Genomic DNA, 21,402 nt, shown 5'->3' on the forward strand with positions numbered 1-21,402 from the left:
AGAACTATGTAGACATGACCCGAGAGACTCCTCGGTCAATATCCAACAGCGGGACCTGGATGCCCATATTGGATCCTACATATTCTACGAAGATCTTATCGTTTGAACCTCAGTGCCAAGGATTCGTATAATCCCGTATGTCATTCCCTTTGTCCTTCGGTATGTTACTTGCCCGAGATTCGATCGTCAGTATCCGTATACCTATTTCAACCTCGTTTACCGGCAAGTCTCTTTACTCGTTCCGTAATACAAGATCCCGCAACTTACACTAAGTTACATTGCTTGCAAGGCTTGTGTGTGATGTTGTATTACCGAGTGGGCCCTGAGATACCTCTCCGTCACACGGAGTGACAAATCCCAGTCTTGATCCATACTAACTCAACTACCACCTTCGGAGATACCTGTAGAGCATCTTTATAGTCACCCAGTTACGTTGCGACGTTTGATACACACAAAGCATTCCTCCGGTGTCAGTGAGTTATATGATCTCATGGTCATAGGGATAAATACTTGACACGCAGAAAACAGTAGCAACAAAATGACACGATCAACATGCTACGTCTATTAGTTTGGGTCTAGTCCATCACGTGATTCTCCTAATGACGTGATCCAGTTATCAAGCAACAACACCTTGTTCATAATCAGAAGACACTGACTATCATCGATCAACTGGCTAGCCAACTAGAGGCATGCTAGGGACGGTGTTTCGTCTATGTATCCACACATGTAAATGAGTCTTCATTCAATACAATTATAGCATGGATAATAAACTATTATCTTGGTACAGGAATTACAATAATAACTATACATTTATTATTGCCTCTAGGGCATAATTCCAACAGTCTCCCACTTGCACTAGAGTCAATAATCTAGCCCTCACATCACCATGTGAATTACATTGCAATAAATCTAACACCCATACAGTTCTGGTGTCGATCATGTTTTGGCCGTGGAAGAGGCTTAGTCAACGGGTCTGCTACATTCAGATCCGTGTGCACTTTGCATATATTTACGTCCTCCTCCTCGACGTAGTCGCGGATGAGGTTGAAGCGTCGTTTGATGTGTCTGGTCTTCTTGTGAAACCTTGGTTCCTTTGCTAAGGCAATGGCACCAGTGTTGTCACAGAACAAGGTTATTGGATCCAGTGCACTTGGCACCACTCCAAGATCCGTCATGAACTGCTTCATCCAGACACCCTCCTTAGCCGCCTCCGAGGCAGCCATGTACTCCGCTTCACATGTAGAATCTGCTACGACGCTTTGCTTGGAACTGCACCAGCTTACTGCACCCCCATTAAGAATAAATACGTATCCGGTTTGCGACTTAGAGTCGTCCGGATCTGTGTCAAAGCTTGCATCGACGTAACCTTTTACGGCGAGCTCTTCGTCACCTCCATCCACGAGAAACATCTCCTTAGTCCTTTTCAGGTACTTCAGGATATTCTTGACCGCCGTCCAGTGATCCACTCCTGGATTACTCTGGAACCTGCCTGCCATACTTATGGCCAGGCTAACATCCGGTCTAGTGCGCAGCATTGCATACATGATAGAGCCTATGGCTGAAGCATAGGGGACGGAGCGCATATGCTCTCTATCTTCATCAGTTGCTGGGCACTGAGTCTTACTCAATCTCGTACCTTGTAACACTGGCAAGAACCCTTTCTTGGACTGTTCCATTTTGAACCTCTTCAAAACTTTATCAAGGTACGTGCTTTGTGAAAGTCCTATCAGGCGTTTTGATCTATCCCTATAGATCTTAATGCCTAGAATGTAAGCAGCTTCTCCTAGGTCCTTCATAGAGAAACTTTTATTCAAGTAACCTTTTATGCTCTCCAAAAGCTCTACGTTGTTTCCAATCAGTAATATGTCATCCACATATAATATTAGAAACGCCACAGAGCTCCCACTCACTTTCTTGTAAATACAAGATTCTCCAACCACTTGTATAAACCCAAATGCTTTGATCACCTCATCAAAGCGTTTGTTCCAACTCCGAGATGCTTGCACCAGTCCATAAATGGATCGCTGGAGCTTGCACACCTTGTCAGCATTTTTAGGATCGACAAAACCTTCGGGTTGCATCATATACAACTCTTCCTTAAGAAAACCGTTAAGGAACGCCGTTTTGACATCCATCTGCCAGATTTCATAATCGAAAAATGCAGCTATTGCTAACATGATTCTGACGGACTTAAGCATCGCTACGGGAGAGAAAGTCTCATCGTAGTCAATTCCTGGAACTTGTGAAAAACCCTTTGCCACAAGTCGAGCTTTATAAACGGTCACATTACCGTCAGCGTCCGTCTTCTTCTTAAAGATCCATTTGTTCTGAATAGCCTTGCGGCCCTCAGGCAACATCTCCAAAGTCCACACTTTGTTCTCATACATGGATCCTATCTCGGATTTCATGGCTTCTAGCCATTTGTTGGAATCTGGGCCCACCATTGCTTCTTCATAATTTGCAGGTTCATTGTTGTCTAACAACATGATTGATAAGACGGGATTACCGTACCACTCTGGAGCAGCGCGTTATCTCGTCGACCTGCGTGGTTCAACAGAAACTTGAACTGGAGTTTCATGATCATCATCATTAACTTCCTCCTCAACCGGCGTTGCAATGACAGAGGTTTCCCCTTGCCCTGCGCCACCATCCAGAGGGATGAGAGGTTCGACAACCTCGTCAAGTTCTATCTTCCTCCCACTCAATTCTCTCGAGAGAAACTCCTTCTCGAGAAAAGTTCCGTTCTTAGCAACAAACACGTTGCCCTTGGATTTGAGATAGAAGGTGTACCCAACTGTCTCTTTTGGGTAACCTATGAAGACGCACTTTTCCGCTTTGGGTTCCAGCTTTTCAGGCTGAAGCTTTTTGACATAAGCATCACATCCCCAAACTTTAAGAAACGACAACTTTGGCCTTTTGCCATACCACAGTTCGTATGGTGTCGTCTCAACGGATTTCGATGGTGCCCTATTTAAAGTGAATGCAGCTGTTTCTAATGCATAACCCCAAAACGATAACGGCAAATCCGTAAGAGACATCATAGATCGCACCATTTCTAACAAAGTACGATTACGACGTTCGGACACACCATTACGCTGTGGTGTTCCAGGCGGTGTTAACTGCGAAACAATTCCACATTGTCTTAAGTGAGTACCAAACTCGAAACTCAGATATTCACCCCCACGATCAGACCGTAGGAACTTGATCTTCTTGTTACGATGATTCTCCACTTCACTCTGAAATTGCTTGAACTTTTCAAATGTTTCAGACTTGTGCTTCATCAAGTAGACATAACCATATCTACTTAAATCGTCAGTGAAGGTGAGAAAATAACGATATCCGCCGCGTGCCTCCACGCTCATTGGACCACACACATCGGTATGTATGATTTCCAACAAGTCACTTGCACGCTCCATTGTTCCGGAGAACGGAGTCTTAGTCATCTTGCCCATGAGGCATGGTTCGCACGTGTCAAGTGAATCAAAGTCAAGTGACTCCAAAAGTCCATCAGCATGGAGTTTCTTCATGCGCTTTACACCAATATGACCCAAGCGGCAGTGCCACAAAAATATGGCGCTATCATTGTTTACTCTAACTCTTTTGGTCTCAATGTTATGTATATGCGTATCTCTATCAAGATTCAATATGAACAATCCTCTCACATTCGGTGCATGACCATAAAAGATGTTACTCATAGAAATAGAATAACCATTATTCTCAGACTTAAAAGAGTAACCGTCTCGCAATAAACAAGATCCAGATATAATGTTTATGCTCAACGCAGGCACTAAATAACAATGATTTAAGTTCATCACTAATCCCGATGGCAGTTGAAGTGACACTGTGCCGACGGCGATTGCATCAACCTTGGAACCGTTTCCTACGCGCATCGTCACTTCGTCTTTCGCCAGCCTTCGTCTATTCCGCAGTTCCTGCTTCGAGTTGCAAATGTGAGCAACAGAACCGGTATCGAATACCCAGGCACTACTACGAGAGCCGGTTAAGTACACATCAATAACATGTATATCAAATATACCTGATTTTTCTTTGCCCGCCTTCTTATCTGCCAGATACTTGGGGCAATTGCGCTTCCAGTGACCCATACCCTTGCAATAGAAGCACTCTGTTTCAGGCTTAGGTCCAGCCTTGGGTTTCTTCGGCGGATTGGCAACAGGTTTGCCGCTCTTCTTCGAATTGCCCTTCTTGCCTTTGCCGTTTCTCTTGAAACTAGTGGTCTTGCTCACCATCAACACTTGATGCTCTTTACGGAGTTCAGACTCTGCGACTTTCAGCATCGCAAACAACTCGCCGGGAGACTTGTTCATCCCTTGCATGTTGTAGTTCAACACAAAGCCTTTATAGCTTGGCGGCAGTGATTGAAGGATTCTGTCAGTGATAGCTTCTTGCGGGAGTTCAATCCCCAGTTCAGCTAGACGGTTTGAGTACCCAGACATTTTGAGCACATGTTCACTGACAGACGAGTTTTCCTCCATCTTGCAAGCATAGAATTTATCGGAGGTCTCATACCTCTCGATCCGGGCGTTCTTCTGAAAGATAAACTTCAACTCCTGGAACATCTCAAATGCTCCATGACGCTCAAAGCGACGTTGAAGTCCCGGTTCTAAGCCATACAAGACTTCACATTGAACTATTGAGTAGTCCTCCTTACGTGCTAACCAAGCGTTCTTAACATCCTGATCAGCCGTAGCGGGTGGTTCATCTCCTAGCACAGCATTAAGGACATAATCCTTCTTTCCAGCTTGTAAGATTAGCTTAAGATTACGAGCCCAGTCTACAAAGTTGCTTCCATCATCTTTCAACTTAGCTTTCTCTAGGAACGTATTAAAATTCAGGATGACACTTGCGTGAGCCATGATCTACAACACAAATACATTCAAAGTGGATTTAGACTATGTTCAAGATAATTAGAGTTCAACTTAATCAAATTATATGCCAAACTCCCACTCAAAAAGTACATCTCTCTAGTCATTTGAGTGGTTCATGATCCACTTACACTATCCCAAGTCCGATCATCACGTGAGTCGAGAGTAGTTTCAGTGGTAAGCATCCCTATGCTAATCATATCAGCTATATGATTCAGGATCGACCTTTCGGTCTCATGTGTTCCGAGGCCATGTATGCACATGCTAGGCTCGTCAAGCTTAACCCGAGTGTTCCGCGTGCGCAACTGTTTTGCACCCGTTGTATGTGAACGTTGAGTCTATCACACCCGATCATCACGTGGTGTCTCGAAACGACGAACTGTAGCAACGGTGCACAGTCGGGGAGACACAATTTCGTCTTGAAATTTTAGTGAGAGATCACCTTATAATGCTACTGTCGTTCTAAGCAAAATAAGGTGCATAAAAGGATTAACATCACATGCAATTCATAAGTGACATGATATGGCCATCATCACGTGCTTCTTGATCTCCATCACCAAAGCACCGGCACGATCTTCTTATCACCGGCGCCACACCATGATCATCCATCAACGTGTTGCCATCGGGGTTGTCGTGCTACTTATGCTATTACTACTAAAGCTACATCCTAGCAAAATAGTAAACGCATCTGCAAGCACATATGTTAGTATAAAGACAACCCTATGGCTCCTGCCGGTTGCCGTACCATCGACGTGCAAGTCGATATTTCTATTACAACATGATCATCTCATACATCCAATATATCACATCACATCATTGGCCATATCACATCACAATCATACCCTGCAAAAACAAGTTAGACGTCCTCTAATTTTGTTGTTGCATGTTTTACGTGGTGACCAAGGGTATCTAGCAGGATCGCATCTTACTTACGCAAACACCACAACGGAGATATATGAGTTGCTATTTAACCTCATCCAAGGACCTCCTCGGTCAAATCCGATTCAACTAAAGTTGGAGAAACCGTCACTTGCCAGTCATCTTTGAGCAAAGGGGGTTACTCGTAACGATGAAACCAGTCTCTCGTAAGCGTACGAGTAATGTCGGTCCAAGCCGCTTCAATCCAACAATACCGCGGAATCAAGAAAAGACTAAGGAGGGCAGCAAAACGCACATCACCGCCCACAAAACCTTTTGTGTTCTACTCGAGAAGACATCTATGCATGAACCTAGCTCATGATGCCACTGTTGGGGAACGTCGCATGGGAAACAAAAATTTTCCTACGCGCACGAAGACCTATCATGGTGATGTCCATCTACGAGAGGGGATGAGTGATCTACGTACCCTTGTAGATCATACAGCAGAAGCGTTAGAGAACGCGGTTGATGTAGTGGAACGTCCTCACGTCCCTCGATCCGCCCCGCGAACAATCCTGCGATCAGTCCCACGATCTAGTACCGAACGAACGGCACCTCCGCGTTCAGCACACGTACAGCTCGACGATGATCTCGGCCTTCTTGATCCAGCAAGAGAGACGGAGAGGTAGAAGAGTTCTCCGGCAGCGTGACGGCGCTCCGGAGGTTGGTGATGATCTTGTCTCAGCAGGGCTCCGCCCGAGCTCCGCAGAAACACGATCTAGAGGAAAAACTATGGAGGTATGTGGTCGGGCAGCCGTGAGAAAGTCGTCTCTAATCTGCCCTAAAAGCCCCATATATATAGGAGGAGGGAGGGGGACCTTGCCTTGGGGTCCAAGGGATCCCCAAGGGGTCGGCCGAGCCAGGGGGGAGGACTCTCCCCCCCCAAACCGAGTCCTACTTGGTTTGGTGGGAGGGAGTCCTTCCCCCTTCCCACTTCTTCCTTTTTTTTTCTTTCCTTTGATTTTTTCTCTCTTGGCGCATAGGGGATTGGTGGGCTGTCCCACCAGCCCACTAAGGGCTGGTGTGACCCCCCCCAAATGCCTATGGGCTTCCCCGGAGTGGGTTGCCCCCTCCGGTGAACTCCCGGAACCCATTCGTCATTCCCGGTACATTCCCGGTAACTCCGAAAACCTTCCGGTAATCAAATGAGGTCATCCTATATATCAATCTTCGTTTCCGGACTATTCCGGAAACCCTCGTGACGTCCGTGATCTCATCCGGGACTCCGAACAACATTCGGTAACCAACCATATAACTCAAATACGCATAAAACAACGTCGAACCTTAAGTGTGCAGACCCTGCGGGTTCGAGAACTATGTAGACATGACCCGAGAGACTCCTCGGTCAATATCCAACAGCGGGACCTGGATGCCCATATTGGATCCTACATATTCTACGAAGATCTTATCGTTTGAACCTCAGTGCCAAGGATTCGTATAATCCCGTATGTCATTCCCTTTGTCCTTCGGTATGTTACTTGCCCGAGATTCGATCGTCAGTATCCGTATACCTATTTCAACCTCGTTTACCGGCAAGTCTCTTTACTCGTTCCGTAATACAAGATCCCGCAACTTACACTAAGTTACATTGCTTGCAAGGCTTGTGTGTGATGTTGTATTACCGAGTGGGCCCTGAGATACCTCTCCGTCACACGGAGTGACAAATCCCAGTCTTGATCCATACTAACTCAACTACCACCTTCGGAGATACCTGTAGAGCATCTTTATAGTCACCCAGTTACGTTGCGACGTTTGATACACACAAAGCATTCCTCCGGTGTCAGTGAGTTATATGATCTCATGGTCATAGGGATAAATACTTGACACGCAGAAAACAGTAGCAACAAAATGACACGATCAACATGCTACGTCTATTAGTTTGGGTCTAGTCCATCACGTGATTCTCCTAATGACGTGATCCAGTTATCAAGCAACAACACCTTGTTCATAATCAGAAGACACTGACTATCATCGATCAACTGGCTAGCCAACTAGAGGCATGCTAGGGACGGTGTTTCGTCTATGTATCCACACATGTAAATGAGTCTTCATTCAATACAATTATAGCATGGATAATAATCTATTATCTTGATACAGGAATTACAATAATAACTATACATTTATTATTGCCTCTAGGGCATAATTCCAACATTGCCTACCCTAGCCGTCACGAGAATCAAATCGCATCTGCCTCACGCGTTCGTTCCTTTTGCTGCTGCTGCCGCCGGCGACTCCGTCCCGTTTACCGCGTACACGGTCGACGGGAGAGCAGGCCTCCGAAACCCCGCCTCTCCGGTTCATGTACGGGAGAGGGGCGATTAGGTTTTTGGGGAGCGATCATGCGACTGCTCGCCTCCGTCCGTCTGCTTCGTCTACGTTCGCGTCGCCCTCGTCATCGCCATGTCTTCACCAAGCGAAGTTGACCGTCTCGTCCGCGAGAAGGCCGAAGCCGAGAAGAAGGCGGCAGAGGATACTGCCGCCGCCACCGCTGTTGCTACGGCCAATTGGCCGATCGGAGGGTATGATAGGTTTATCTCTCTCCTGTTTCTGTCTGCACTATTAGTATTGCCTATATGCGTAGATGCTTCTGCTATATGCGTAGATGTTTCTGCTATATGCGTAGTACTTGCTAGTATACTCCGTGATCAGTATGTCATGAACCTAGTCAATGCCATGTTAGTAATTATTTCATGGATTAATCTACTCGGAAAATTGCCTATTTACTCAACAAGAGCATCAGTGTTTTGTATCATACGCCAAGATTGTCTGGCCAAAAGAGCTAGATTTCAAATATCTAGATCGCGAAAGCCAACTCCACCCAAGTGTTTGGGCTTTGTCATCACATCCCAAGCTACCCATGCCGGCTTTCGTTTCCCTTGCTTACTTCCCCACCGGAATTGCCTGATCAGAGAGGTTACACTGTCACATAAGCCACGGGGTAGGCAAAAACATTACATCGAGTACACCGGGATGGCCTACGCCACTGATTTGGTCAACACATCGTTTCCTGCTGCAGACAAGAGTTTCTCCGTCCACCCTTTAACTTTCTCCCATACTCGATCATGCAAATATTTGAACGTCCCATTCTTCGAGTGACCCACATGAGTTGGCATACCCAGATACCGGTCACTGAGAGATTCATTTTGAACCAACAAAGTAGTTTTTGTACTATCACGTACCCCTTGCGGGCAACCCCGACTGAATAAGCTAGAAGATTTATCATGATTTATTCGTTGCCCCGATGTCAAACAATATCTATCTAGTAGGTTTGATACTTGAACTGCCCCATCAATGCTTGACTTAAACAACAGTAGGTTGTCATCAGCAAAAAGAAGGTGATTCACAGCCCGAGCTGTAGGAGCCACCTTGATGCCGCCCAGTGATGACGAAGAAATGGATTTCGGGAGGCACGAAAGGCCCTCTGTCGCTATTAAGAAAAGATATGTGGAAATTGGATCTCCATGCAGGATACATCTACTTGGCACAAAATGTTCAAGTCTTTCTCCATTAAACATAGCTGAGAAGGATACAAACCAGACCATGCCCATGATCGTGTGAACCCAGGCTTGATCAAACCCCAATTTCAGCATCATAACTTCCAAGTAATTCCACTCTAACCTATCATATGCCTTCATCATGACAACTTTCAATGCACAATAGCTATTTGCTTTGGCATTGCTGCGTTTCATAAAGTGTAAACATTCATAAGCATAGATAATGTTATCCGTGATGAGCCTCCTAGGGACGATAGCTGATTGTTCTTTAGAAATAATATCCGGTAGGATTTGCTTCAACCTATTTTCCATCACATTGGATGCTATCTTGTAGAGGACATTATATAAGCCGATTGGTCTGAATTGAGTAAGTAGGGACGAGTTTGTTACCTTGGGGATCAAAACCAGTACTATTCCGTTGATGCTCTCCGGACTTTCTTCACCCCTTAGAATAGCCAAGACTGCCCTTGTCACTTCGGCACCACACAAGTCCCAGTGCCTTTGGTAAAAATGTGTCGGGAAACCATCTGGACCGGGGAATTTAGTTGGGAACATTTGAAAAGAGTCGTCTTCATCTCATCATTTATATATGGCGCACATATATGCATCTCAGTCGACACCTTGCTGGGAACTGTGTTGAGGACCTCGTCCATGTTCTGGGTCCCCTCTGAAGTATACAACTCTTTATGAAAATCATGTGTCATTGCCCTGAGTTCATCGGGATCATCAGACAACACTCTGAAGGAGTTCCAGAGTGCCTTTATCATGTTCTTCTTCCTTCTAAGGAGTCGACTACGTAGAGGCGCCGCACGTAGGCGTTCCCGTGCGGCGGCTACTAATCCGCATCCTAAATCGTGTTTTAGGTCTCACTCACCTGTCACTCAACTCTCTAAGCCTCTTCATGCACATGAAGTGGCATGTACTGCATGAATCTCCTTTCTTCTTGAAAAGGACGTGACAGGATGACATCACATGGAAGCGTATGCATATGAGGCATCACAAAAGGCCAAAACGAGAAACATGCATGGCAGCGCTAGGTACAGTGAAAGTAGGCATCCACTATTCTGACTTATTTCGACGTGCATGTGCTAACTATCATACTTGTCAAGTTAAAAATATTTAGTTTTCAAATTATGAAGTGATTAGTTGCCATATACTGACATACATTACTTGTACTTGGGAGCCATGCTAAACATGTTAGTCAGCAGATTATAATGTACTTAGTTGCCAAATTTTTAAACTTGTTAAGTTGCACTACATGTTCTCAGTTGCCACATTATTACATGATACATGATTGCCATGGTTAAGCAAGTGTAATTGACAGATTTAAGTAGATGTGGTTGTCAGATATTTTCCGATGCTTGTCAGGTAAAATAGATGTGGTTGTTGGTTTTAAACAATTGTAGTCGTCAGATTTAAGCAAAAATGCGTGTATTTACCCGGTGAAGAAAACCGTAGTTGCCAGATTATTATCTCGACGATAAAAACTTTTTCAGATAATCTTTCCTAGGCTTTCAACTTGCAAGCATGTGAAAATATCTGAGAACCACGATCCTTAGGCTTTCAAGGTTCACTAGTGACCAGTGAGTAAACAAGGGAAAAAAGAGGAGTTGCAACTGCAATATTATACATGTATTATATAGCAGCAATCCTTAGTCAGCCCGACCCATGCATTATTTTGCATGCTATACTTTAACTGCATCAAACCAAGCTAACTGTAGTTGTTTCAGAAAAAAACAGTCACTGCCGGTATAGCGCGACCGAACCAGATATTACGGGCCCACATGAAAGGATTGCTTTCTACCCGAACCGCACAACCGCCACACAAGAAGGACGGGATGCGCACGCCACCACTTAGATTTTTTTGATCGTCCTTTCCCCCGAAGTCAACCATTCAACCCTGGACCGTTGAGGCCACATGGGTCTCTTCCCTGCGATAAAGTTTCGCTAGCTTCTCATTGATCTTTAGCTCGACATGAGAAGGGGACCTCCGATCAGGTCTTTATTTAGATGGCTGGTAAACTATGGCAGTGCCCATACCAACTTGGCAGGGCCCACGTGGCAGCGGCTGGGCTTTCCACCCCCAAACCCTGCTGTAATTTTCACCTCACCGCCACCATTCTAATCTTTTCACTTTCCCTCCCCCGCCAAAAACCATTTCCCTCCTCACGCGCCAAAAAGAAATCCCCATAAAACCTCGCCAAACCCTCGCCGGTTTCCCCCCAATCCAGCCCCCACTCCCCCCCCCCCGTCCGCCGCGCCTCCCGCGCTCCGAATCCCCATCCGCCCCCGCCCACTCCATCCACCGCCGCCGGAAGAGGCCAGTGCCAGTCCCGCCGAGCCGGCGGCCGCCGCCATGACGTGCGACGGCGTCTGGCAGGAGTCCCCCAGCCAGGCCGAGCTCTTCGCCGCCGAGGTCGCGGCCATCCGCGCGGTGCTCGGCGCCGCGCTCCCGGAGGCCCGCGTCCTCGCTGCGCTCTCCCGCTGCGGCGGCAACGCCGACCGCGCCATCAACGCGCTCCTCGACGACGGTGACACCGACGCCGATGCCGCCGCCGAGCGCGCCATCGACGAGCTCCTCGACGCCGAGAATGTCCGCGCCAAGGCGGAGCGCGACGCTGCCCTCACGCTGGCGACCAAGTTCAGGGTGAAGACCGAGGCCGTCGACGTGCCCAAGAAGGAGCGGCCTCTCTGCCCCCCTCCCGCCAAAGTGGCCCCTTTGCCGCCGCCCCGCCGCGTCAAGGAGGAGGAGGAGGAGGTTACCAGCGGCCGCCCCCGCTCCCGCGCTGGCGGCTGCGGCATAAGCCTCGTGCCGCGGCCGGTCAAGATGGATTGCGACAGCGACGAGGTGGAGGTCATCGATGCCGCGCCGAGGTCGAAGAAGAGGGTCCGGGAAGAGGAGGACGTGGTCCAGCTCACGGCGACGCACCCGCTTCCCTACCTCAACCCGCGGCCCATCCGGGCCATTCCGCCGGAGGAGGCCGCGCGGATGTACGACCCGCAGCCGATCCGGGTTGTTCCGCCGCGAGAGGCCGCCAAGATGCACACCCCGCCGCAGCGGCAGCGGCCGCAGATGGCAAGCGCCATCGCGGCCCCGCCGAAGAGCGATTGGAAGATGGTCGTGGCGGCGCCGGAGGCCGAGCTCGGGGACTTCCCGCTGGAGCCCGACTGGTTCCTCGTCGACAAGTCCTACGTCGCCGGGCTGTCCACGCACAGCGGCAGGAAGATGCTCGACGCCGGGGAGATTGTCCATTTCGGCTTCCCGTCCTACGACAGGGCCAACTGTGGCATCAAGATGTCGGCCAAGAAGGCGGCGTCGTTGTTACAGATTGTGCGCTTCTCGACCAAGCGCGCCGGAGAGGTGAACTGCTCTTCATTGATCTCTTGATGCATTGTGGACAGATGATTGGAATTGCTACCTTTTCTGTGCAAAATCATCTTAATCTTGTGCAACTTCTGATGGCTATTGCAGATTGGAAAGCTATCTCCGGAGTGGACAAAGTGCCTTGTCCCGCTGGTGAACTCTTCCAAAGTAAAGATTCAGGGGAAGATCGTGTTTCAGACAATGGAGCTGAGGCTGATGCAGGACATCTTGCTCTATGTCAGGTAATGGCTGATGATGATACAATGTGCTTTGCTGTGTGATTTATCTTGTTTTTTTTCCCCCAGTACATTACATAATTTTGTCTGCAAGTCTGATCAATGCTAAATGTTGCTCCTACAGCTTCTACATCCACAAGTCAGTGTTCACCGAAGGCGACAACTCATCCTTGAGCCAGCTTGCTCCTGCAAATGTTGATTATTCAGACAACCCTCTTCATGCTCTGTTCAAGTTACTCAAGCTAAGGGCATCTGTCAAGGTATAACTGAAGCCAATCGATTCAACTATGCAGTTCTTGTGGTGTTCATGGTGACTGATTGATTCGGTATACATGTTTGTTTTGCAGGCTGATTTCACTCTTGATGAGCTCACGAGAAAGCGACCGTGGAATCTGAGGGTGAGCTAAAACTCCTCTTATTGTCTGTTACTGTTCCAAATTGTTCAGTGTGTATCTGTAGCATCCGTAACAAAGCAAGTATACAATGATAACTAAACCCTCTTGTTTTCTGTTGCTGTTCTACATTTGTAAGCCGATTTGTTTCTGTATTTATCTTTGATGATAGCTTATTAGAAATTTCTGGCACATAAATTAGGGCGACACCAATGGAGATGATGAATCAACTCCTATCGTTGGACTTGAAACCCGTCGCACAGCTGGGCAAACTTTTCCGGAGCAGGCCGCTGATGAGCAGGCCATTTCAGAAGCTGCCTTGAACAAAATTATTGGCACAGCTGAAATATATGACTTGAAGGTAACAACAAAGAGCATTTCTGTTTCACTCTTGCTCGTACTATTCTATTTGCATGGAAACTAATGTACCATTTTGAATATTGGTCTACAATGTGTAAAATAGGAAGCAGAGCCACCACGTACTCTTGTTTCTGTTCTCAAACCGTATCAGAAAGAAGCTCTCTTTTGGATGTCAGAATTGGAGAAGGGATGCATTGACGATGAATCAAAAAATGCTATTGATCCCTGCTTTAGTGCCTACACTATTGCTGACAAGTGTGTGCTTTTCTGTGTTATTTGTGTAATTTTAAAAGAATTTTGATAATGGTCATTGCTAATCACTGTAATGGCTTGTTTTCCCAGGAGGGCTCCTGCTGTGTACATTAATGTTTTCTCTGGTGAAGCGACAACCAAGTTTCCAAGTTTAAGTAAGACGACACGGGGAGGGGTAAGTCTCTTATGATGGTTCCTCGTGTATGTGCCTGGTTTACATTATATTAGGAAATGTAGGGTATATCATTTTGCCTTGCATCTTGTTGTTTCTTAATTGATTTGCCAACACTGTTTTTAATATGTTGGTTAACTATTCCAATAGCAAATGAATACTTATGATTTCCTTTTGTTGAGGATTCTGAAATCCTGTTTGTGCATGTTTCTGGAAATGAATACTTATGATTGCCTTTTGTTGAGGATGCTGAAGTCCTGTTTGTGCATGTTTGGTGACACTATGCTTACCACACTGATATTAGTTGATAGACTTTAAGCCTAAGAAATGATTCTTTGAATTATGTTTCTATATTTTTTTTATGTATTTACAATGCTTTCATTTGCCTCACCAGATCATAGTTATGTGGTACTATTATGAGAAGTATTTATGTGTTATCTTTGCTTTTGTAGATACTGGCAGATGCAATGGGTCTTGGCAAAACTGTCATGACTATTGCCCTGATACTGTCAAATCCAAGGGGGGAGCATTCCGACTACATAGAAAGAGACATAATAAGGCCTGTAAGAGGTCGTGATACCAGAACACGCACTTCGACCCCCTCTATAAGAGGAGGTACCCTTATTGTGTGTCCCATGGCATTGTTGGGTCAATGGAAGGTAAGCATGTCTACAGGAGTGACTCATAAAAATGTTAAATCTCTGGGGTTACGGTTACAGTTAGTAGATATCTAGCCTTTTTCGGTCCAGTGAACTGCTAGAGTCTGCAATCAACATCAGAATAGCTGAAATTGCAATGCCAGATTGCAGTTTTATGATGTTTTTCCTTGCATCTTCAATCAACTTGTTTGTCTGTAAGAGAATTTCACTACACAAGTAAATAACGTTAGCGCTGTCCTCATTATTCCTGCTTGTAGGATGAACTGGAAGCACATTCAACACCGGGAGCAATTTCTGTATTTGTATACTATGGTGGTGATAGAACTGGTGACCTCAAATTGATGGCTGAACATACTGTTGTCTTGACGACCTATGGTGTCCTTCAATCAGCTCATAAAGCTGTAAGTTTGTCAATGGCCTTTTATGTCAAGTTTGAAGATAATAGTTTTTCTTTGGAAACATACCTGTCTCATTTAACTAATGAATGTGGTACCTTTACAGGATGGTAGCAGTGCCTTTCACAGGATAGATTGGTATAGAATAGTACTTGATGAAGCACATACAATCAAGTCTCCCAAAACTAAAGCTGCCCAAGCAGCTTATATGTTAAGCTCGCAATGCAGATGGTGCCTAACCGGTACACCGTTGCAGGTGTGTTTTCGGCCATTGCATTTGTACTTCTTTTACATCACATTTGGATGTAATAATTCCAAGTATTGTTAATGTTAGAATTTTTTATCCATCCTTTTGTAGTTTTTGGAAACAGTAACTTATACGATCACATTTGCTGCAGAATAATTTGGAGGACCTTTACAGTCTTCTTTGCTTCTTACGTGTAGAGCCATGGTGTAATTCAAATTGGTATGGCTTTATCAGACTTTCACTTCAAATACTTGTGGCTGAAAATTTATAACCTGATTCACAAGCTGTTTTGATTTCCCTCTAGGTGGCAGAAGCTGATTCAGAGACCTTATGAGAATGGTGATGAGAGGGGATTGAAGCTTGTCAAGGCTATTCTTAGGCCGCTCATGCTGAGGAGAACCAAGGAAACAAAAGACAAGATGGGAAAGTATGCATTTCTTATTTTGTTTTTCTTTGAAATTCTTAGTTGCATAAATAAGTGCCTTTTTTTGAATGTGTATAAGTGCCTTTCCACTTGGAACTATTGTTGACCACATGCCTCTGATGCTTGTTTCAGGCCCATATTGGTCCTCCCACCAGCTAACATTGAGGTTGTGGAATGCGAACAGTCTATTGAGGAACGTGATTTCTATGAAGCGCTTTTCAGGAGATCAAAGGTATATGCTTGTAAGAGTTTATGTGCCTAGTTTTGTTGATTAGTTACTGAAAGGATGGAAGTTTTATATTTCTTGTTCATCTTGGCAAGAATTTAATGATTTGTACTTTGTACCACTACAAAATCAGCATACCTCTAGTTCATGGACAAGTTTCTTTTCATTTCTAACTCAACGGTCTTCCATTCCAACAGGTTCAGTTCGATAAGTTTGTGGCACAAGGCAATGTTCTTAACAACTATGCTAATATTCTTGAGCTACTTCTTCGTCTAAGGCAGTGCTGTGATCACCCTTTCCTGGTCATCAGGTTAGCCATTAATCGCAACAAAACCACTGTCTTGCATTTCATTGGCTCATCTTCTAATTTCTTTGCTGAACTCTCAATATGCAGCAAAGCTGATACCAAAAAGTACACTGACCTAGACGAGCTAGCTGAACGGTTCCTTAAAGGGGCACGCAATGATCCTGGATGCCGTGCCATTGTACCCTCGCGAGCATTTGTGGAGGAGGTTGTCGAGGAGATCCGCCAGGGCACGGCCGCAGAGTGCCCTATCTGCTTTGAGTCGACTTCTGATGACCCTGTGATCACCCCTTGCGCGCACCGTATGTGCCGTGAGTGCCTCCTTTCCAGCTGGAGCACGCCGGCTGGGGGGGCCTGCCCTATCTGCCGAAGCCCCATCACCAAGGCTGATCTGATCATGCTGCCTGTCCAGTGCCGCTACGAGGTTGATGCCAAGAACAACTGGAAGGATTCATGCAAGGTGGTGAGGCTCCTTGCGACCCTGAAGGACCTCGGGAAGAAGGGGGAGAAGAGCATCGTGTTCAGCCAGTTCACTTCCTTCTTTGACCTTCTTGAGATCCCCTTGAACCATAAGGGGATCAAGTTCTTGAGGTTTGATGGGAAGGTAACCCAGAAGCACAGGGAGAAGATCCTCAATGAGTTCAGTCAAAGCAAGGACAAGCTGGTATGTATGCATGCATTTATTTGTCCTGATATTTTGATGATTCTTGAAGCATTTTCATTTGCTGATCTTTTATCCCTGGAAATTAATTAGGTGCTGTTGATGTCACTCAAAGCTGGTGGTGTGGGCCTGAATCTCACTGCTGCCTCCAATGTCTTCCTCATGGTAATTCCATCTCAACCCTGTGTGTCAACCCAGTGAATTGAGTGAACTACTTTTGCTTGGCAATTCATTCCCTGAGGTAGCAATCTGTGACAATAACTGATTTCTGTTGTGTGTTGATACAGGATCCGTGGTGGAACCCTGCGGTGGAGGAGCAGGCCATCATGCGGATCCACCGCATCGGGCAGAAGAGGGCGGTCCAGGTGAGGCGGTTCATCGTCAAGGACACAGTGGAGGAGCGGATGCAGCAGGTGCAGGGGCGCAAGCAGCGGATGATCGCCGGGGCGCTGACGGACGAGGAGGTCCGCAGCTCGCGCATCGAGGAGCTCAAGATGCTCTTCAAATGATGGAGCTCCGGCTCCAGGATTTTGTACAGTAGTGGTAGTAGCTTCAGGCCCTTGGTAGTAGTAGTAGCAGTAGTATGTAGGGAAGATGGCCGAAGGTTCAGACCTTTGTGATTGGGGGTGGAATGGGTGTGCGTTGTGCCCCCTTCCAGTTTTGTTCATGTATCCCCAGTCACAGCCAGGCAGCTGTATATTTTGTCTAGTGGTTTATCTTGAATTCGAAGCAGAAATCTTGAAGAATTTATTTGAAATGAGGAGCTGATATCCTCTGTTCAATCATGGAGTAAAATAGTCATCATTTGAGCCAGTTTTCATACTTGAATTATTACAGCTTCCACTGTCACAGCTTTACAAGTTTACATATTCATGGCGACGAGGATGGCATGGACGCTGGCGACATGGCGGCGAGCTCTGCTAGGAAGGCGTCGGCGTGCTCCGGCCTGACGCAGAGTGATATCACGCTGACACCGCAGTTGTCGCCGTCCTTGCCTGGCGGGCACACGACGCCCCCTGGCACCGCCGTCTCCTCACCATGCCATGTCACCCGCGCCGGCCTCCCGCCGCCGAAGTCCGGCGCCTCGAACCCCAGGTTCCTCCAGCTCGAGACCGCCAGCGTGTTCTACGTCAGCGCCACCGCCCCCTGCTCCGTCGCTGCGCCGCCGGGGACGAGCAGGTCGGGGATCCTCTCGTTCGCGCGCCGGATCATCCTCGCCACGTCCGCAGCGGCGCCGCGTGTCGAGGTCAGCGACTGCAGCACCGCGCAGTTGCCGTAGTACCCGGCCTTGGCGCCGACGAGCCGGCGCATGTTGGCGGCGAACGAGAGGGTCACGGGGGCCTCGTCGGACACGGAGACGACGGCTGCCAGGGTCCGGCACTGCCACAGCACCGCCGCCACGGCCTCGAACACCGTGGACGGGTCGCCGAGGCCGACTGCGTCGAACTCGGCCCTGACGCGGCCGATCACGCCGGTGGGGACGATGACGTCCAGGAGCGCGAAGTTCATTTTGAACGTGGAGCTGGGCGCCTGCTTCTGTGCGGCGACCATCGACGACGGGAGGCGCAGGAGCGAGCCGTCGTCGGCGCGGAGCGGCGTGACGGACGGCGCCGAGGAAGCCCCGCGCGAGCTCCCTGACGACGCACAGTCGCACAGGAACTATGTGCGGACGACGGCCATGACGGGCCACCGAGCCGCCGGGTTGGAGTAGAGGTCGGTTGGTCGCGCCGGTGTCGGGCTAGAAGCACTCCGAGTCAATTCTTTTGATTTACTATGTTCCCCAATTCTTCCAAGTTAAGAGCAAAAATATCAACATCCCAATATTAAATATAAAAATATAAAAATTCATTTCATGATGAAACAGAAGATATCAATTTGATATTATTGATTCTAATATATATTTTTTATAAATTCGATCAAACTTAAAAAATTTACCTATTTGGAAGAGCAACGTATATTATATTTAAAAAATATGATTATTTATTTAAGAAACCAAACAACATCGACCGCGCAGCAAAGCGCGTCAAACCTTGTATTTTCTCTGTTCCTAAATATAAGTCTTTTTAAAGATTTTATCACATACAAAACAAAATAAATGAATATATATTCTAAGATGTATCTCTATATATATTTGTATTAGTATATAAAGTCTTATACTCGTATTTTAGAAAGGAGGTAGTACGTAATAGTAGTCATTGTAGACGTGAAGAGGCAGGCGAATCTTATGAGTTGAAACAGTTTGCAGCAGTAGGATTCTATTTCTCACAAGCTATCGCTGCACTTTGGCGCCACATCCAACAAGGAAAGGCTTATATACAGCCCCGTCGCCGGCCAGCAATGGCAGCTAGCTCGAACCGGCTGATCTCTCTACAGTATCCAACGATGGGCGCCACGGTGGTAACCAAGTCTTCGCCGGTGCTCGTTGTCGGCCCACCCGGTGGGGACGACGCCATCGTCCACCTCACCTCCTCCTTCGACAGGTCCGCCGTCCCTCTTGGTGTCACCGTGCTGCTCCTCTTCGACCGGTCGATCCCCGAGCCGGCGGAGATCATCAGGGCGGCGCTCTCGGAGGCGCTCGCCCACTACTGCCCCGTCGCCGGCCGCCTCGCAGCCGAGGGCGAGCTCCTGCGCATCGAGGGCGCAGCAGGCGTGTTGTTCGTCGCCGCGTCGGCGGGCTACGCGCTGGCGGACGTCGCGGTGCCGCTGCTCGGCGGCCTCGTCGCGCGGTACCCCGGCGGGATCTGCCGCCGCGCCGACCCGCTGCTGCTTGTGCAGGTCACCGAGTTCGCCTGCGGGGGGTTCGCCGTCGCGGCGACGTGGAACCACGTGCTGGCCGACGGAGAGGGCATGGCGCAGCTCCTGGGTGCCGTCGGCGAGCTCGCGCGTGGGGCGTCGCCGGCGCCGTCCGTCCGGCCGCTCCGCGCCGACGATGGCTCGCTCCCGCGCCTCCCGCATTCGATGATCGCCGCGCAGAAGCGGGCGCTCAGCTGCGTGTTCAACCGGGACTTGGCGCTCCTCGGCGTCACCGTCCCCGCCGGCCTGATCGGCAGCGTCAGAGCCGAGTTCGACGCCGCCGGGCTCGGCGACCCGTGCACGGTGTTCGAGGCCGTCGCAGCAGTGCTGTGGCAGTGCCGGACCCGCGCGGCCATCGTCTCCGGCTCCGACGATGCCCCCGTGGCGCTGTCCTTCTCGGCCAACGTGCGCCGGCTCGTCGGCGCCAGGCCCGGGTACTACGGCAACTGCATGGTGGTGCAGTCGATGACGGCGACGCGCGGCGCGGTGGCGCACGGCACCGCCGCGGACGTGGCGAGGATGATCCGGCGCGCGAAGGAGAGGGTACCCGACCTGCTGCTCGCTCCCGGCGCCGGCGGAGCGGGTACTGCAGCGGAGCACGGGGTGGCGCCGCTGTACAACACGCTGGTGGTGTCGAGCTGGAGGAACCTGGGGTTGGAGGCGGTGGACTTCGGCGGCGGGAGGCCGGCGCGGGTGACGTGGCAAGTGGAGGAGACGGTGGTGCCGTGCTGCGTCGTGTGCCCGCCGGACAAGGACGGGGTCGGCGTCATGTCGGCCTGCGTCAGGCCGGAGCATGCCGACGCCTTCCTAGCAGAGCTCGCCGCATTAGCAGATCTGAAGTCGTGCACGTAAACTTGTGATAGTGGAGAAGTTCCATGGAACTTGCCGTCCGTTCATTGCTACTCCGCATTTTACAAATTCAAGTATGAAAAAAAGTTGCAAAGAGGCAACATTTTTGACCAAGGGAAAATGAAGATGCATGATATCATTTTCACCTGATCTTCGGCAGGGCCGGTCCTAAGTTTTTGGGGGCCCGGGGCGGAAGTAGACTATTAGGCCCCTGTTTTTATTATTAACATTAATAGATGCAAAGTAAGCAACGTCCGTGTTAATAATCAGAACCAGGGACATTTTTTCTCTGAAATGGTGTTGGCACGGTAGATGATAGACGTAGTGATGTCTCCTCTCGGCATGGCTGCCTGCAGGGTGGTTATGGGGCGTCTCCGATCACGGGCATATAGGATATCAAACGTTGGTGGTACCTAAGTGGCACGGTATATTAACTTTTGTAGAAGAAATTAATAGATAACATATACTAAAATATATAATCATCCAAATAAAAAATACAGTCAGATAATACGAACATATAAACTCAAAAATATAGTATGACTAAATAAAGCTGGTATAACAGTATCAACGTCCGACGCAAAAAGAAAATCAGTATCAATCTATAACATAAATCAATGTTCCAAATTATATATTTTAACCCTAAAAAGATGATATATTTTTGCCATGACGACGGTAGGTGTTGAAGTGCCACTACACTTATCCCGCAGAAAAAGTGCCACTACATCTAATTTGCCACGTTTTTAGATTTTTTCCTTTTTGATTGATCGAGGTAG

At 48.0% G+C, this 21,402-nt stretch overlaps 3 protein-coding genes across 3 annotated transcripts; 2 read left to right on the forward strand and 1 right to left on the reverse strand.

Moving 5' to 3' along the window:
- The first annotated feature begins 12,032 nt into the window (after window positions 1-12,032).
- Window positions 12,033-17,800, forward strand: LOC123424485 (DNA repair protein RAD5B). The gene is made up of 17 exons (XM_045108104.1): window positions 12,033-12,656; window positions 12,768-12,901; window positions 13,020-13,155; window positions 13,243-13,293; window positions 13,490-13,648; window positions 13,751-13,902; window positions 13,990-14,074; window positions 14,524-14,730; window positions 14,988-15,131; window positions 15,232-15,381; window positions 15,524-15,591; window positions 15,677-15,799; window positions 15,929-16,028; window positions 16,220-16,332; window positions 16,417-16,990; window positions 17,081-17,152; window positions 17,275-17,800. Exons 1-17 carry the CDS (start codon window positions 12,123-12,125, stop codon window positions 17,494-17,496), a joined length of 3,024 nt encoding a protein of 1,007 aa, XP_044964039.1. The 5' UTR covers window positions 12,033-12,122; the 3' UTR covers window positions 17,497-17,800.
- A 57-nt stretch (window positions 17,801-17,857) lies between these two features.
- Window positions 17,858-18,990, reverse strand: LOC123425018 (acyl transferase 15-like). The gene is made up of 3 exons (XM_045108689.1): window positions 18,981-18,990; window positions 18,161-18,621; window positions 17,858-18,112 (listed from the first exon to the last, which is right to left on the reverse strand). Exons 1-3 carry the CDS (start codon window positions 18,988-18,990, stop codon window positions 17,858-17,860), a joined length of 726 nt encoding a protein of 241 aa, XP_044964624.1.
- Window positions 18,991-19,369: 379 nt separating this feature from the next.
- LOC123425019 (acyl transferase 15-like) lies at window positions 19,370-20,632 on the forward strand. Its single transcript, XM_045108691.1, has one exon. The coding sequence runs from the start codon at window positions 19,370-19,372 to the stop codon at window positions 20,630-20,632; it is 1,263 nt and encodes a 420-aa protein (XP_044964626.1).
- Window positions 20,633-21,402: the final 770 nt, after the last annotated feature.

Source organism: Hordeum vulgare, chromosome 2H (assembly GCF_904849725.1).
Source record: "Hordeum vulgare subsp. vulgare chromosome 2H, MorexV3_pseudomolecules_assembly, whole genome shotgun sequence".
NCBI lineage: Eukaryota > Viridiplantae > Streptophyta > Magnoliopsida > Poales > Poaceae > Hordeum > Hordeum vulgare.